The 17,992-nt window shown below is 40.3% G+C and overlaps 1 protein-coding gene across 1 annotated transcript; it reads right to left on the bottom strand.

The window, feature by feature from the left end:
* Positions 1–9,822: 9,822 nt before the first annotated feature.
* LOC145459093 (exosome complex component RRP4-like) lies at positions 9,823–14,101 on the bottom strand. The gene is made up of 6 exons (XM_080337689.1): positions 13,856–14,101; positions 13,636–13,796; positions 12,204–12,353; positions 10,903–11,116; positions 10,498–10,655; positions 9,823–9,998 (listed from the first exon to the last, which is right to left on the bottom strand). The coding sequence occupies exons 1-6, from the start codon at positions 13,986–13,988 to the stop codon at positions 9,918–9,920; spliced, it is 897 nt and encodes a 298-aa protein (XP_080193815.1). The 5' UTR covers positions 13,989–14,101; the 3' UTR covers positions 9,823–9,917.
* Positions 14,102–17,992: the final 3,891 nt, after the last annotated feature.

The following is a 17,992-nucleotide window of genomic DNA, read 5'->3' as shown; positions in this document are numbered from 1 at the left end:
GTCATAATTGAACGTAAATTAGTTGATTAGTTTATCTATCAATGCCAGAGCTCGGCCGACATCGGATTTTTGACTCGATACCGATAAAACCGATAACTAACCCCGATATATTCAGCCATTAAAAAGTTGAAAAACGAAATTTCAAAGTTTTTCTGTCAACCACATGAAATTGTTAGGCTGTCAGTAGAGATGATGTAGGCTACACCAAGTCTGGCTCAATTCCAACCACTAGAAGCGAAGTTATTGCAGTATAAAAATTTGGATTGGAATAAAATAGTATTTACGGTGGCTAATTCTTTAATTTATTTATTATAAAATCATGGACTTGGAATTTTTTCTCCTGCAATAACTTCGATTCTAGTGGTTGGAATTGAGCCAAATTTGGTATGCATCATCTCTACTGACAGCCTAACAATTTTATGCGGTTGACAGAAAAATTTTGAAATTTTTATTTTATTTTATTTTTAATGATAAATTCAAAACTTTGTACTGCAAGAAAATTGCTTCTACTGCTGGTTGGAATTGAGGCAAAGTTGGTGTGCAGCATTGTTTTCACCAACCTAACAATTTTATCACATAGCCAGTGAAATCTGACGAAAAAGTTTTTTTTTTAAAGCTCTATGCAGTCATTGTTACGCTTGGACATGAAATGAAATAGAAATGCTGCATTTGGAGACTTGTAAGTAGAGGTGGTCAGTAACGAAGTACTTATAGTACTAAAGTAGGTTTGCCTCCTTACACTACTTACGTAAGCCTTCACGATTTTAGGCCATACTTCTATTCCAACGTAATAGCTTTCAGATTTTCAGGCAAAACTATAGGCAGGGTTGCCATCGACATGGACCCAAAAATAAGGACAGTCGAAAAATTAGATTAGCGCTTTTGTACATACTTTGCATTTATACAAGCCGGGGAATAGCACAGTCCATACTTTTCGCCAGAAGCAATCTGTTTCAGCAACTCCTTGTTATTAGGAAGTGCTTCATGGTTATCACGACAGCGCAGGTCTTGGTTTACCTTTGCTCAGGGCCGAAACAGCACTTCGTCAGCCCCCCTCCCCCCCCAACAGCAAAAAAACGTTAGTCTTGGGTCCCCCATAGGGTGATAAACCACATTTCTTCACCTCGTTGTGATTAGAGGCGTCAACCAAGATGGAAAAGGCCGTCCACCGAGTTTAGACAAAATCATTTTTTGAGCGTATGGAGCAAGAACTAACTCCAGTAGCAATGATTATAGTCTTGGTCCTGGCCGAAAAAAAAAGTTATTTGCGATGTTGGAATCTGGGAATATTGCTTTGAACAATTGCGATGTGCAATCGTTGGCGAGGAATGATTGCTGGTGCTTGCCAGTATGGAATGCCCAGGTACCATCTGCAGCAGCTGTCTTGTAGTCTGTGGTCGTAGGTGCTGATCGACTTGTGGAAAAATTATTCATCGACTGGATCAAATTAATTATTATGACACGCTTCTTGTGTTTGGGGTATCAACGTGAGTTGAAATGCCGATCTTTCCTATGGCCTCCCGGTTAATGTCACAATTGCAGATATTGCAATGTGCGAAAGACTTGCCCTTCAACCTTCATTAGATAGGCTACCTTGGAATTCTCTATCATAATCGTCACGAAAAACGTTTTTACGCCTGCTCATTTCAACTAAGATTTAGCCTTATTAGGAGGTAAAACTATATGCGCAAGTGCAATATAATTTAGATAAATTTATCAAAGATTCACAGCTTTACTACTGTTTAACCAATGTGTCGACTGCACTGCGCCTTTTTCACTACGCAATAAATGCTGCCTTCCCCATAGCTCGAGCTTATCCTGCTGTAGACCAAACAGCAGGAACCTGGTACTGGTGTTTACTGCTAAAATGTCGTCCGTTGCGGTAGCTTGGTACAGACGAAACTGTTATACCACCACTCACTGCCCTAACTATCTCACAACTTAGAAGTCAAATCTTGCGGTGTGTACGTCACGAGAGTTTCTTTCATTTATGATGTCATGAAATCTCGACGCAAAAGCATAATTTTAGAATATTGTGCAACACAGATACCAGAGGAAAACAATCGAAGTTCTGTAGTGGTTGAAAATAAGACAAAATAAGGACGCAAGTCGAAAATAAGGACATTTCTTAAAAATAAGGACAGTTGAGTTTTCTAAGACGTGGCCCTTCAAAATAAGGACAAATCTTAGAAATAAGGACGGTATGGCAACCCTGACTATAGGCCTAGAATACTCAACTTTCACTTACTTGGAAATCGCTACTAATACTTATAGGGCACGTGAGTAGAAATGTACGCCGCTATTTCTAATTGAGTATCAACTATGACTACTTTTACAGCCTCTTCCTGTAAGCCATAAGAAATAGATCAATATACCCAGTCTGACAGTCGCAGATGATAGTTCTCAGATTCCCCTACTGTCATGTTTTGACGTCACGAAAATTGCCGATATTTTAACCTGTACGACCTATATCGATATCTTTTAAAAGCGCGATATAGACTCGATATTATCGGTCTGGCTGTAGTCTCCAATAACAAAGTCCAAATTTTATATAGTCGTGATATATTGCGTGCTGTATCTAATATTTGTCCAATCTGGTAACTTACCTACGTACACCTGTTCTACACGCGTACTGATCACATATTACACATCCTAGCTCTTGCAGAACTAGATTACTGGAGAACGGCATTGAGGATTGAATACGAAACGCTCGCAACATCACATCGCTCTGGCGAATCGCTAGTTCGCATATGTTGATGTACTGCCAACTGCTGCCGTGTAGAGAGTATATATAATATATTGATTGCCCAACAATCTCCGCCTCTCAAAGTACACGAAATGGGGAGCCGATTGTTGCTGCGCGTTCTCAACGAAAACGCTAAGTACACATCGCTCGCGAACTGCGTCGGGTTTCGTAGCGGAAATTCCAATGTTGTGATGATGTCATTTCACCGTAATCGCGCTTCGAAAAAGTTGAGAATGGCTCCCGATCTTTATCGATCGACTCGTGCGATGATACACGATTTGTCGACACAAAAGTAGCAGATCAGTAGTGGCGATCATACACCAGGTGATTTTTTCAATCCAAAGCAGTGAAACTCAAAATTTGTCTAGACGTGTCGAATCGCTGACGCACTGAGTGAGGTAAATTTGCCGCCTGAACTATTTTTACAGCTTGTAGTCGATATCCGTTGTTAAGACTGTGAACGCGAATTTACCGTAGCGAAGTTAGGGATTTTTAACTATTGTGTATATTTATTACGTACTTTAAAATGGATAGTACAATATTGCAATCAATGTAGCAGACTTCACGATTACCGGACCTCGGTCTGACATATCGATTTCGCCTACCGACACATGCCATATTCATTTCCATCGCCTGTCCTACCACTCCATCTTCCAGTACTTTCCACTTGATGTACAAATATACACGCCTCAGATTGAAAGACTAAGCTAAATCGTTCCGACATCTTCCTATCCGAAAAGTTTCTTGGGGGTACATAACTTCAATATACAGTTGAAAAGTACATTCATATTGAAGTAAACCCGAATATTTTCGGCTGACACTAGTTACAGGTAATCGTCAGCAACTGGTGGAGAATCGGAGAGATTGGCAGAAACTGTAGGGTTGGCGTATTCTGATAAAAATTGACTGCAAAGGCACACAAATGGAAGTGTCAGTTGAAAAATACTCGGGTTCGTTTCAATGTGAATATACTTTTCAATTGTAAAACTTCTTATCTTTTCATTGAGTCGCATGTGTTCAGAATAATTATAGTGAATAAATCAACGAACGAAAGTGGTACGCTCTTGCCCAGAATTGAATTTGAAAACTATTAGGATTAGGCCAATGTATTATATAGCGGGCGATTTGAGTATAAATATAGTGCGTCCTTGTCGTCGAATCACCGCTAATTGGGCGCGGCGAATCGTAGTAAAACAAAATTTTAAATCAAGGTAGAGTACGCAATGTCTGAATTTCGCAGGACATCAGAGCGTTCACGAGTATATTTCCAAATTGACCATTGACCAGTCACCATGTTTAAGTCTAAATACAAGGATCTGCCACTGCGGATAAATAGCAAATACTATGGCGTGAGCATTGAGATCGATTTTGCCACAAATTGACTTCGCTCGCACAATATTATGCATCATACCTCTTGAGCGCCTGCACTGTACACTTTTTCATAATTGTGTAAATTACTTCTCATTGAATGTACAATGTAAATGCCTCTTTTAACACGTTCCTTCCTTATACTAATAATTTTAGGACAATGCGGGAATTTGCTAATTGGCTCCACCAAATCGTCTCGACCCCTTCATATCTTTTCATTATTTCGCAATTTTGTGGTGTATTGATTTGGTAAAAAATTTAATAAAATGACGATGATGATCTCATGTATTTCTTAATAACCGGAACTGGACATAAAAGTTGATATAAGACTTCTTTATTACGCTTCGTTGACTGTAGTAGAAATTGGGGGCGAAAAATCTAATTCTCAGCATGGCAACGACCTCGCTTTATAATAGATGGAACCAATATCGGTAAACGAATGGATAATCCTGCGCGACACTACATCATCGTACACACACATCTGGTTGAACAGCAGAATAAGCTTAACTTTGACAAGGATTCCATCGGAACAGGAATGAAATGTCAACAGTGACGCGGTACGGAGTTTTTAGATCGCTATGATATGTGCTTATGCAACGGCGCTAATTAACATACCAATCAAGTTCAAGCTCTAATTGGCCACTCTTCTGTAAAGTGCTGTTCTCTAATTTCAACCACTCACGCCATGGTATCGATTTGTTAACCATCAAGCGATTGAAAGAACACCTTGATTACAGTTGCGCGCTTTGCATAGCGCGAAATGTTCAAGATAGTTGTAACTCTATAAATGCAGGCATTCGCTACTGATTCCTCCGTATGTGTAGATAACCTTTATAACCAGATGCTGCCAAACATAACCACTTTTAAAATAGATATTTGTGTACCAAACTAAGCACTCAAATATTTACAGTTTTGAATCGGAGATACTGCCAGTTAGGATGATTACTTTTCCAGCGTAGCCTTACTAACCATGACCCGGCCTGTAAAGAACTTTCAACTATTTCCGTTTAAAAGACATACAATTTGATAGTGACAACGTTTTATTGCGATGCTGGTTGTTGTTGGTCCATCTATTTGCCAGCGATCGGGCGTTTCGGGAAAGTCCTGCATGATATACGAGGGTCATTCCAAAAAAAGCGAGGAGCACGAGAGCTATCCATGGTATTCCATTATAAACTACACGGTTTTAATCAGCGGCTATCGATGCCATGAATATTCTGTATCAACTATACGAATATGATATTTATAACCTTCTCAAGTCACTCTCCCACGGCCAACTTGTTAAACCACTGTTTTGTGACGGACTGACCAATGACCATTTACCATTGATCACTGCCTAGTGCGTATAGACTAGATCTACCACACAGACCTTGAACTCGATGAGTTGACACTTCCCTCTCCTGTCTTTCCACAGCATCGCAATATCGCGATGTTTTCGAAACTATTAAAAATGAAAAAGCGTATATGTTACGGGCGACAACCATTACACTTTCTCCTCCATCGGTACCATTCCCTACCTGAAACTAGTAACGGACCTTCGTAATTTGCGAGCGATCGCTGTCCTATCCAATTACTCGCACATTCGCAGCCCATGGCGATTTCGATGCTGGCTAAATTACCCTGCGTAAAATGCCATTTTACGCGCAGTGCATGATCTATTTGTACGGTTATTGTTGCAATATGGACCCACTCGCTGACCGACGGACGTAACATGAACGCAATCACATGCATAGCGTTGTTGCGTCAAACATCCTCCTGCTATATTACACTGAAAGCAAGTCTATAGTTCGTATCGCCACACCGCATTCTACCATCGAGCTGCGGGATAGCACACTTCCTGGTCGCTATTAGGCAAACGCAGCCGAGCTCACTTCAAATCGTTTGGCGCTATATTATAAAAGTGTCTCTCACGGAACGAATCCAACAGTCATCGAGCAGATGGCGCAGCGAATACATCTGGCACGCTCGATTTATTACCGAATCGTAGTAACAGGATTTCTCAAATCTTTTATAACAGCCAGACCTGTCTCGGGAACGTAACACGATAGCACGAGCAAAGCACGTCTACAGCAGTTGATCTCGATCGACGCCGTTCGCGTGCTGGCTTGTTGGGGCCATCATGATCGGCAAATTGGTCGGAGTTGGATTCCGAATCCTGCAAAGCTGAGAGGAAAATCGTAGGTCCTTTAGCGTCGTGTGCACAGCTTGACCAGACCAACTCGTATATCGGATACAGTATCAATGACTCACGAATGATACCAGCTAGTGAGCAACTGGACGGACAACCAGAAAATTTTCGGCTTTTCCAAATTAGGAGTTACACCGTTCTTTTTTCGATTAGATTAAAAGACCACCCTCCTATCGTTTTATTATTTCGCAATCTTGTGGTGTATTGATTTCATACAACTTTTAATAACATGATGATGATTATAATTACTGAAATCGAAGTCGAATTAAATTCCTCACTTGAAAGAAATACAACAAAAGTCCAGTTCAGCTCTTATCAAAACCGAGTTCATTCTCATAAGCACGATAACAACAAATGTCTGTACAACACCAAGATTAGCACGTTTCGCACTATACACGTAGTTCTCCTGTAACATTTTCAGGAAAACCAAAAATTCGATTAAATGAGAGCAAATAAAGATTTCATAAATTAGATTAGAATGCCGGTATTTTGCTCCAATTAGACTAGAATTATCCAGTCCAATTCTGCCAACAAGAGGTTTTCTTTGCGGGTCCCAGTAGCACACTTCCAATGACTCTCACTATCGGTACTAACGTGATATTTGCTGAATTCATATAACCTCTGCCGGTCTCGTCCCTAACATACCCCAATAACGCGAAATGTAATTCATCCAGTGGTGGTAAACATACGTAGGTTAAGAGACATCTGTCATGGGCTGAGACACTCTTCAAAACAAGTTGACGCCGACTATAGCATTATCGCCGCGCTTCTAGTTGTAGGACTGCTGCTATCCAGCAAGCCAGGTACCATTACATGTCGAATTCGAAGTGTATTCCCTCCTCAGCAGTCCAAATGTAGGCCCACGATCCACGAACCAGTCACCGAGCTCAATCAAGCATATCATTCATAGCACCACGCTAACGGAGCCTTTATAACATCACAACGGGTTCAGGGTTACTGGTGCGTTGGAAATTGCCATCATTAAACCATAGTGTCCTATATGGTGTCGACACAAGCAAATCGCACGGTTCAATGAAATTGTATCACGTCACAGTTTCCATTTGGCTGCAGGCAATTTGACGGTGATTTTTGACAGGCTTGCCGAGCATTAAATTTGATGAATCGGGTATCAATCGAAAGCTGACTCTGCACTGAATACGAAAATATAAATTTTATTCCGCTCGCGGCCCTGGAACCCCCACAATCAGCCCCCAATTATTCATTGTCGAGTAGATTGGCAGTGTGACGCAACAATGCTGTCTGGCGAAACGAGAGACTAGCTCAAGAGCAAGGATGCGGCCGAGCGGCGAGAGTGGGATCAGCTGACGTCGCGGCAATAGCGATGTGCAAACGCGCCACAGAGAAACGCTGCGCTGTTGATACTTTTTCTATGCGTTTCGGTACAAGCGAGCACACACCAGCCTTTCCTTGACTTGTAAGGGTAGAACTGGGTCCACAGAATGTATTAAGGCCCTACCAATTTTCGCGCAATATCCTTCAGCTGATAAAGATATGTAGGCTACGTCTAAGTAGTCTACATTGGATATGTCAGATTATTATGATATCGATTGCCTTAGCCAGCTTGTTGCGTAGGGCTCCAGAGACACGTCGCGCTGTTGATGGCGGGTGTCGATACTTTCCATAGTCGCTTTTATGGTTAAGTGTGAGCAAGGAGCATTGAGCATGAGCATACATTACAAGCTTTTATTTGATCCGTATGGGTAGGACTTGGTCCGCGAATGCAGCAGGTAAAATGTTGAGTGTCGAATTAAACTGGTATCGCTGTCCGGATTCAATCCGTTACTAGAAAGCTTGCGGGCCATACCTGCCAAATGATTCCGAAATGTTACCACCAAATTCATACCTTTCTTTTTCACTGGAATATATCTGATATCACTATAAACGTTGACGTTGGAATTTGGTTTAGCATTTTTCAATCACCAAATAGTTTTTTTGAATGCCGGGGACCTTTTGCGTCAAAAGTAATACAGTGGTATCACAGATATTTGAATTATATTCATTCTGTAGCCTGTATATATATTCCTAATGTAACTTACGTAAAACGGATTTGCAGTATTTTTTCGCATCTGTGAATAACTGAATGTCCATTGTCCATTCGGCCCAACAGAGTTTGCACTTTTTCGCCTTCTCGGAATTAGGCAAGGTCACCGACGTGGTGCTTATGGGGACTAGAGTGAAAACTCAACACTGTAGTTGTATTACTACAATATGATATATTTACATTATCTAAATTTGCTGTCTTGAGTGAATCTTATTACTTGAAAGTATATTTTTCTCACTAGAAATATCTCTAACAGCTGAAGGATTGCGCGAAAATTGGTAGGGACCAAATAATTCTGTCGACCCAGTTCTACCATTACAAGTCAAGAAAAGGCTGGTTTGTGCTCGCTTTTAGCGAAGCGCATAGAAAAAGTATCAACAGCGCCACGCATCTCTGGAGCCCTACGCAACAAGCGGGCTAAGGCAATCGATATCATAATAATCTGACATATCCAATGTAGACTACTCAGACGTAGCCTACATATCTCTATCAGCTGAAGGATATTGCGCGAAAATTGGTAGGGCCCTGATACATTCCGTGGACCCAGTTCTACCCTTACAAGTCAAGAAAAGGCTGGTGTGTGTGCTCGCTTGCACCGAAACGCACAGAAATAGCATCAACAGCGCGGCGTTTCTGTGCAGGGATATCTAAAACTTTAGTTTTAGATATCCCTGGTTTCTGTGGCGCGGTTGCACATCGCTATTGCCGCGACGTCAGCTGATCCCACTCTCGCCGCTCGGCCGCATCCTTGCTCTTGAGCTAGTCTCTCGTTTCGCCAGACAGCATTGTTGCGTCACACTGCCAATCTACTCGACAATGAATAATTGGGGGCTGATTGTGGGGGTTCCAGGGCCGCGAGCGGAATAAAATTTATATTTTCGTATTCAGTGCAGAGTCAGCTTTCGATTGATACCCGATTCATCAAATTTAATGCTCGGCAAGCCGGTCAAAAATCACCGTCAAATTGCCTGCAGCCAAATGGAAACTGTGACGTGATACAATTTCATTGAACCGTGCGATTTGCTTGTGTCGACACCATATAGGACACTATGATTAAACAGCAATACCAGTATTCATTTAATTTCACATTCATACAAGGCAGCAAAGTAGCACAGTTACCAAAATCATATCACACAAATTCCTTGCGCATTGTGAAAAGGATGTATTTCAGCGTCTTCTCAAATACAACAGAAAGGTAGACTGTGTACAACTTCAAATGTAATGAAAATTGAAAAACCATGTGCTATCAAAACTGACTTCAGCAGATGGGTACAATATTTGACAAGGTCCACGGACTTAGTAGCATGTGACATTGAGCATACTGGTTGAAGTGAAGGTTAGGTTAAGGGCTACTTTTGAAGTTAGGGTTAGTTTTGCGGTTATGAAATCACACGCTTCAATGTTGCATGCTGAATTATCATTTTTCATTGTGCCGGATGCTCAAATGTTTGACAACCATTTGAATCACCAGAAGATAATATTGCTGACAACTATCAACAGAGCAAATTCTTGTATCGAAACAGAATTACAAATATCAATTCTGGGCAACTTTTTCAAGTTTCTTCTCTTTCCAGTTTCCCGATTGCATCAGTTACAACGTCGGCCATAACTTCGGGATTCAAGAGTTCTTTAATCTGAAATTTGATATCTTTATAACATAATACATCCTCCATGTCAAATACCGTTTAACGACCTGAACTTGAATCGTGCGAGAGCTTCCTTGATAAGAGTTAGATGTTTCAACAAACATTTCAATGGACGCCGTACAGCAGGGCTACTCGACTATTTTTTAGCAAACGTCCAGTTACAAACGTTTAAAATTTGCTACAGTCCATCATAACTCGCATGAAAAAATTTACAGACATACAAATGTGATACGGTATAACTACATACAAAATACGTTAGCAAAGCGATACGGTATGCGAAATGTATTCAAAGTTCTGTAAGGGCTTCTGGGAGGTACACAAATTCAATATAATATTCAGTTTATTTTTGTGTTAGTTACAGCTACCGCGAAATTGGCATTTTTTGGCACTTTGTTTTTGCAAATTAACGTCAACATTGAAAAGGTCAGAACTTGTGCTTGGAGTAGCCCCTGCCGTATACGGCATGCTATATTAGGGATGTGAATACCTGATAGCTCATCGATGCGTCGTAGGTGTACATGACGCTGGTGTCGTATAGTTGAATATTATGTCTCGCCAACATCAGAACACAATTCCTCAGTCGACAAATAACTTCCCTATCCTCCAATAAAACAGGTTCAAGATCAGCGACGAAACCACCGTGACCTGAAAGTGTGGCACACTCAAATAAATATAAACCCACAACACACTACATCTATGAAAGTACATATATAAATGAATGATACAAAATATTTTGAATACGCGTCTGGTCAGAATGCAACAATTAAATAATATTCTAGTTCTCTAATTGGACTATTAGAGCGAAATGGAGGTTATCTAGTTCTAATCTAATTTGTGAAATGTTGAACATCAACTGGACTGAACATATTTTCAGAATAAATATGATAGATACCTTTATCAGACTCGTTATCTTCCGATGGTGGTGTAGAAAATATCCAAATGTAGCCATTATTGGCGAGGATAATGGTCGCGCCGCATGTCAAGTTATGCATATGATTTTTGCGGCGTTTCACTAACGATGGCGACACCACGACTAGGCAACCTTGACCAAGTTTCCCGTATCTCAAGCTTCGCGTGTGCAAGGAAAGTGATCCGTCATTGTGCACCTTAAAATGGAAATAGGTTCCCTTACCGTACTGATCAAATAGTTGGATACTTTCCGATATCAGGAGTTACGAGGATAAAATGACAGCAGTAATAGGCCTACTGTATGAAAACAAAAATACTTTAAACCCCAGTGCACTCAAACTTGACTCGGCAGTGTACCTACACGGGAGTGTACTTTTATGCAACATATAAATAGGGCTGGGCACTATGATTCGAGTACTCGAATCTGAATCGAGTATTAATTGTAATGATTCGAGTCGAGTAGTAAAAGACGATTTTTTCGAGTATTGAAATTTTACGCTCCTCGGCACTGGAAGTTAATTTTTCAACGAGAATAATAGTTTCGACAGTAATTTCACTATTGAAGCCTTGAAACCTTGATTGGCCGTATCGTAGCATACGAAACATAGAGTACAAAGCTACGAACGTCACTGGAACTAGCACATTTTCGAAGTCATGATCGTCCCACAACATTGTCACCAAGTCCAATAAAATCGGTATGGTCGAAAAAATACCAAAGTATCTTTAATATGATGGATAACAGGCATATTATTCTTTGTGGTGGCATAAATGGTACATATTTGAACTTTAACATATCACGTTCTGCTATGACGTCATAATGAGTGATACTCGATTACTCGACTCGACTCGAAGCATATTACGTGATTCAGAATCGAATCACTCAGGTACTCGATTTTGCCCAGCCCTACATATAAATGCGTGAGAAGTGTTTAAAATATTATGAACACTGTGTCAGGCTAGATGCGATGTAAAATATGACATAGACTCTTAAATTGGGATTCAAAGGTAACAGTGGCCTACATTTGTCACAGGACACCGTCACTGTGCATTATCTATCTTACAGAATCATGCATTCAGTCAGCAGTAACATAGAATCAGGAATTAAAACCACAACCTCTTTACAACTATACAGCCGCTTATTCCACCCTACACTAATGACCAAATCAGTGCAATATCATAATCATATGAAAGCAGTGAAATTATATAAACTGTAACACACTCTTCAAGTGACTATCGCATCTTAGTCTTTGTGCTACCTGCTAGTCAGCAAATAGATAAGCCCACCTGTTGAACTTCAGCACTGATGAGGTCACCCTCCTTGAGGTACTCTCGCATATTAAGCTGGTCGGCTGCAGATCTTCGGCGAAGCTCACCGCCAGGTAGATTAACATACGACAAGTGTAGAATGGAGTCCACTCGGGAATTTGTGTCCACCTTTGGAAAACAGCAACAGGTCTCAGTAACTGACCCATTTCATTTGCTAGACTGTATTTGTGTGAACGTATAAAAGATATAAGTACTAGCAGTAGGACAAAGGTGGTCAAAGTGACCAGTGTTACTACTCAAGTAGCAGTGGAGGTAACACTGTAAATTTACACTCAATCACAAATAGAAGTATCAATTTGAAAGGCGTGTCAAAACTAGTTTGAGTGCAAGTAGAAAGGGAAAGGTTTGACGAGTACTCAAATAAGTAGTTTAGGAAATTACATTTAATTGAGGGATTGCACACCTTTGGTAGTTCGTAGGAAGCTTTTTACTTTTGAAATTCAAAGATGCATGTTCGCGACTAATGTAAAATCTCTACTACAACAAATAGTTAAATAGTATATTCATATTGAAATGAACCGTCAGTACATTGAACGCTCTCTCATTCGAAATTTCATGCTGGTGACGTCATATTTTGTGATATGATTGTTGATATACAATGTTCTTTCCAATTCTCTACTAGTTGCTGACGATTACCCCTGACGAGTGTCAGCCGAAAATATTCGGGTTCCTTTCAATATGAATATACTATTTAATTGTATATTGAAGTTCTGTACCTCCAAGAAGCTCTACAACAAATAGGTACAATCTTCACAAATATATTCAGCAAATATTGTGATAGTTATTACACACAGTTACTCGGAAGATTTCAGTATCTACTGTTAACGTGGAATGACAACGACCGATTTTGCAGATCGGAGGCCGAATTCAGAGTGGTTCCAGTGCCTGCTCATATTTCAATTAATTTCTTTGATAGCTTTCGATCAAGACCAGATTCGGTAAATTCTGCGCTCTGGCTGGATGATAGCTTCCTGACAGTCGCTGCCGTAAATCAATTCAGTGTCCCGCCTCAGCGAAGTGAAACGAAGCAGAAAAATCGGTTGTTGCCATTCCATGTATATATTCGATAATTTCACAAACAGAAATGACTAAAATTACCACAAAATATCTTTCTACTTTCTAAAATCCAAAGTGCAATACCGGTAAGTAAGTAGTTTTACCTTAAAAAAAACTGAACTGCTTCTTGGAAGTACAGAATTTCAATATACAATTGAATACTATTCATATTGAAATGAACAAGAATATTTTTCGGTTCTCTTAAAAAAACTGTTTGAGTACGGTATATGATGAAACATAAGCACTTGAATAACTAGAGCACGTAGAGTACTCAAAAAATGAAGAAAGTACTTCGTTACTGACCCCCTTAGAAGTGGTAGATGTACTAACGTACCTTCCAACGTTTTTGTTGCACTTCTTTGATCCTACCAACAACAATATCACCCACTTCGCCGTTATATCGTAACTTCAAAGGTTTCACACTAATTAGCTTATTGATTCTTTCGACAACGCCCGCTACACAGGCACGCAGCTTGTCTTCTTCCATATACGTACCTGAGAAGTGTGAGAGTAGCGAAATTTAGAATTTGTACGCAAAGCTTCATTTCACTTACCATGGCCTCGCATGTAATCGGTGTCGTCAGTAACGACGTCGCCAGGCGTTACGAGGTGAATCGACGCGTCTTGTTTGGTCGGAAGCACCGAATATTTTGCAGGGAGTCTGAATTGTACCTGTGACGTTGACATCTCTGCACCTAACAGCTAAGTTTTTTTACTAAACAGTAAACTATGACCGATGAAAGCAGCAAAACAAGTAAACAACCAGAAACACGCGTTGTTTGGAGGGGAATTCCCCACTACAGAAATCATTTACATCACCTTACGGAAGTTCTTACATCCGCAAATGGTCTCGCGATGTCGCATCACGTATAATATTCAGATGATCCTTTTTAACCCTTTTAATGGGGGGTCAAATTTTGCAGAACTGACCATCACTTTTCAAATTCATACCGTGGCCCCACCAAGTCTTGATTCCGAGCTGTTCCAGTTTAGAAGTGGGCGGAGTATAGCCTTCTACCGTTTCAGGCCTCGATCGACACCCCATGACATGTTTAGGTTTTTTATAAGACTAAATAAATAAACTTTTTTTCTGTAAAATCAGTTTCTCTCTTTAATTATTCAAGATTGACCCCCAGGATAGCGTCAGAGCATAGCAATTTACAGCGTAGCTACGTAGCTACGCTGTAACAGAGATGAGCGGATTTGAAATTTCTATGTCCTAATCCAATCCAAATCCGAACCTTCAAATCCAAATCCATATCCTAATCCATAACTTTTTCATATTCAAGTCCATGTCCAATCCTAATCCGATTCCAACTGGAAATTCAGAAAAAATACTAATTTATGCAATGGAGGGATTCGAAAATTTTCTTTCACCACCAACGATTCACTTTATTCAAGATAACTTAGTAACCATAAGTACATTAATAACTGATCTGAATAAAGGTTGTCGCCATTCGTCACCTGACATTTTAATCTCCCAGAAAATAGGTAAATCCAATCCAAATCCTAATCCGTTCTGAAAAAAATGGCTAATCCAAATCCAATCCAAATCCGACAAAATTTCACAAATCCTGTTTTTTCAAAACCTAATCCTAATCCATGCTCATCTCTGCGCTGTAAATTGCTATGGTCAGAGGGTTGCCAGTAAACTCGCCCCAAAGTAAATTCGGCCCGTCGAATTCGGCCCTCGGTCACTTCGGCCGTCGGTGAATTCGGCCCTCGGTAAATTCGGCCCTCGGTAAATTCGGCCAGGGCCAGAGTAACAACAACAGTTACAATACCATTATCTAACCTGAACCCTAACCCTAATCCTAACCCTAATCCTAACCTAACCTAACCCTAACCCTAACCTAACCCTAATCCTAACCGTAATCCTAACCTAATCCTAACCCTAACCCTAATCCTAACCCTAACGCTAATCCTTACCCTAAACCTAACCCCTAACCTCCAAATCACTTGATAATATTATAATTATGTAATATACTACACATTATTAGTTAGTAGTTATTAGTAGGTTTAGGGTTACGATTAGCGTTAGGGTTAGGATTAGCGTTAGGGTTAGGATTAGTGTTAGGGTTAGGATTAGGGTTAGGTTAGGATTAGGGTTAGGTTAGGTTTAGGATTAGGCTAGAATTAGGGTTAGGATTAATGTTAGGGTTCAGGTTAGATAATATTAAAATTATGTATTATAATACACATTATTAGTTCGTAATAAAATTTCACACAATGTTCTCCGAGGGCCGAATATACCGATTGAATTCGGCTGCCGGTAAATTCGGCCCCGTAAACATCGGCATATATATATACATATATATATTTATACGCATACCCTGTTCTCCAAATCACTTGATAATAATATAATTATGAAATTAATTCACATTAATAGTTGGTAATACATTTTTATAAAAAATTCTCCGAGGGCAGAATTGACCGAGTAACCAGTGAATTGACCGGTGAATTCGGCCGTCGGTAAATTCGGTCCCCGTGAATATCCGCGCTATCTCCCGTGATTACGCGATCTACGCATACCCTGACATCCAAATCACTTAATAATAGTATAATTATGTAATTAATTCATGTTAACGGTTGGTAATACGTTTTAATACAATATTCTCGGTGGGCCGAATTTACTGATGTAATGGCCGAATTTGCCTGGGCCGAATTTACTTTGGGGCGAGTTTACTGGCAACCGGTCAGAGAGTCAAAAATCATGCATCAGTGCGTAGCCACCGTTGCCTGGTTTCGAACAAGCCGTCAACCGTAGCCGTAAACCGCGAGGCTTGCTTGCTTGTTTATATAGCTCAGTGGGCTTGCCAGATATCGAGAAGTCAAAATACATGAAAAATTTACATATGGGCGTGGTCAGTGAGTGGTCATAATGGTCAAGTTCAAGATCAATATCGAATCGAACCTCTACCGCCCAGTTAATGGCATGAAACAACATGGTATACTTTCTCTTGTCATATCCAACCATTTGCAGGCATAGTATACCAGTTTATGACTCATATTCCGTCACGAACTTGGACTTAAATTTGACTATGTTCTCGAAAATCACCGAAGCGTGACCATAATCACCAAACCCTATCAGTAAACTCCCCAGAACAAGGTTTGATGTTCGAAACGGTGAAAAATTACGCAGAATACCGTACAAGTCGACTTCTGCTGTTCTGGCAGAATATATGACTAAATTTCCCACTCGGAAAATAGCCACTTTTTTCGGCATGCGTATTTTCGAACGAATTTCTCATGTATGATTGTCGGTACTAGAAAATTTTCATGCCTTATACCTTGAAATTAGGTATCATATTATTCAGAGGATAGCTGACTTTCCATAGAAACCAAAAGCAGCCCGCTACGACATATACTTTTGGAGAAATTGAGAGATGAACTTGTACTTGGGTCACCAGTGACCCCCCCCCCCCATTAAAAGGGTTAACAATCGACTTCCGACAGACCGGCTCTAACGTCACTTTTTTGTCATCCTTGCCGTCGAAATCTGGTTTTCGCGCCATTTATGGCGTTTTTAGTAGCGCCTGTCGAAACTATAAAGTAGGACGGATTGTCGAAAGAGAGAGAGAGAGAGTCTTTATTTTTCATCAAACCAAAATACATAACACACGGCAGTGGTGGTGGTACAGAAAATATGCATGCACAGTATTCGGTATTAGATAGGAATGATCGATAAGACCGTGAGGGTCATCTAGTCTGATCACACCAGCATCAAACAGGTACACTTGACTCTAAACAGTCTGGCTGTAAAAAAAGTTACCGTAGTTAAAAAAATAAAATAGAAGAAAAATTAAACGATGGTAGCAAATGATCAATTAAGCAATGTCTGGGCGAGGTAGGGCAACAGTGTTAGTGTAACGATAAGAGGTGATCAAGTAGGGCTTTTTTGAATCTATTATAGGGCAATTCACGGATATGTGGTGGTAATGCATTCCAGATGATAGGTCCCAAGTAGTCGATGGACCTCTTAGTTAAGTTGCTATTGGGTGGGGGTAAGTAGATATTTCCTTTAGACGAGGATCTCGTGTAATGGGAGTGGACATTTTTAGCAGGCATGAAAAAGTCATCAAACACAGGAGGCAAACTATTGGAAAAATATTTGTGAATGACTTTTGATACTTCGAAGCGATATAGGTCGTCAACTTGCAAAATTCGGTGCTTACGGTAGTAAGTCGATAGTTTGGTACGTAAAGGTACAGATGAGATCAGCCGTATCGCACGGTTTTGCAGGGTTCGAATTCTGCACAAAAATGTTTTGCATGCACTTCCCCATACTACGATTCCATATTGCAGGTGAGAGTGGAAAAGAGAAAAATATATGGTTCGTAGTATTGATCTGGAAACCAAAGATTGCAGACGGGTCATTATTCCCACACACCGAGCTAGTTTTGATATTGTGCATTCAATATGCTACTTCCAAGACATTTTAGCATCAATAGTGACACCGAGATATTTTGCTGAGTCACATATGGAGATTTGTTTATGATTGATGTTCACAGTGAAACTATGATTGGCATTATTTAAAAGGAGCATCTCGGTCTTATCTGCATTCAAGCTTATTAGTTTGTTTGCTTGCAGCCATCTCGACACTTTTGGGAGTTCCCTATTCACGGATGCATGCAAATCATTGACAGTGTTGGAGGTTGTGAAGAGGTGAGTATCATCAGCAAATAGGGTTG

This window comes from Botryllus schlosseri, chromosome 16, assembly GCF_051294905.1.
Source record: "Botryllus schlosseri isolate E-star chromosome 16, Bs_hap1, whole genome shotgun sequence".
NCBI lineage: Eukaryota > Metazoa > Chordata > Ascidiacea > Stolidobranchia > Styelidae > Botryllus > Botryllus schlosseri.
This window is presented reverse-complemented; position numbering and strand designations above follow the sequence as displayed.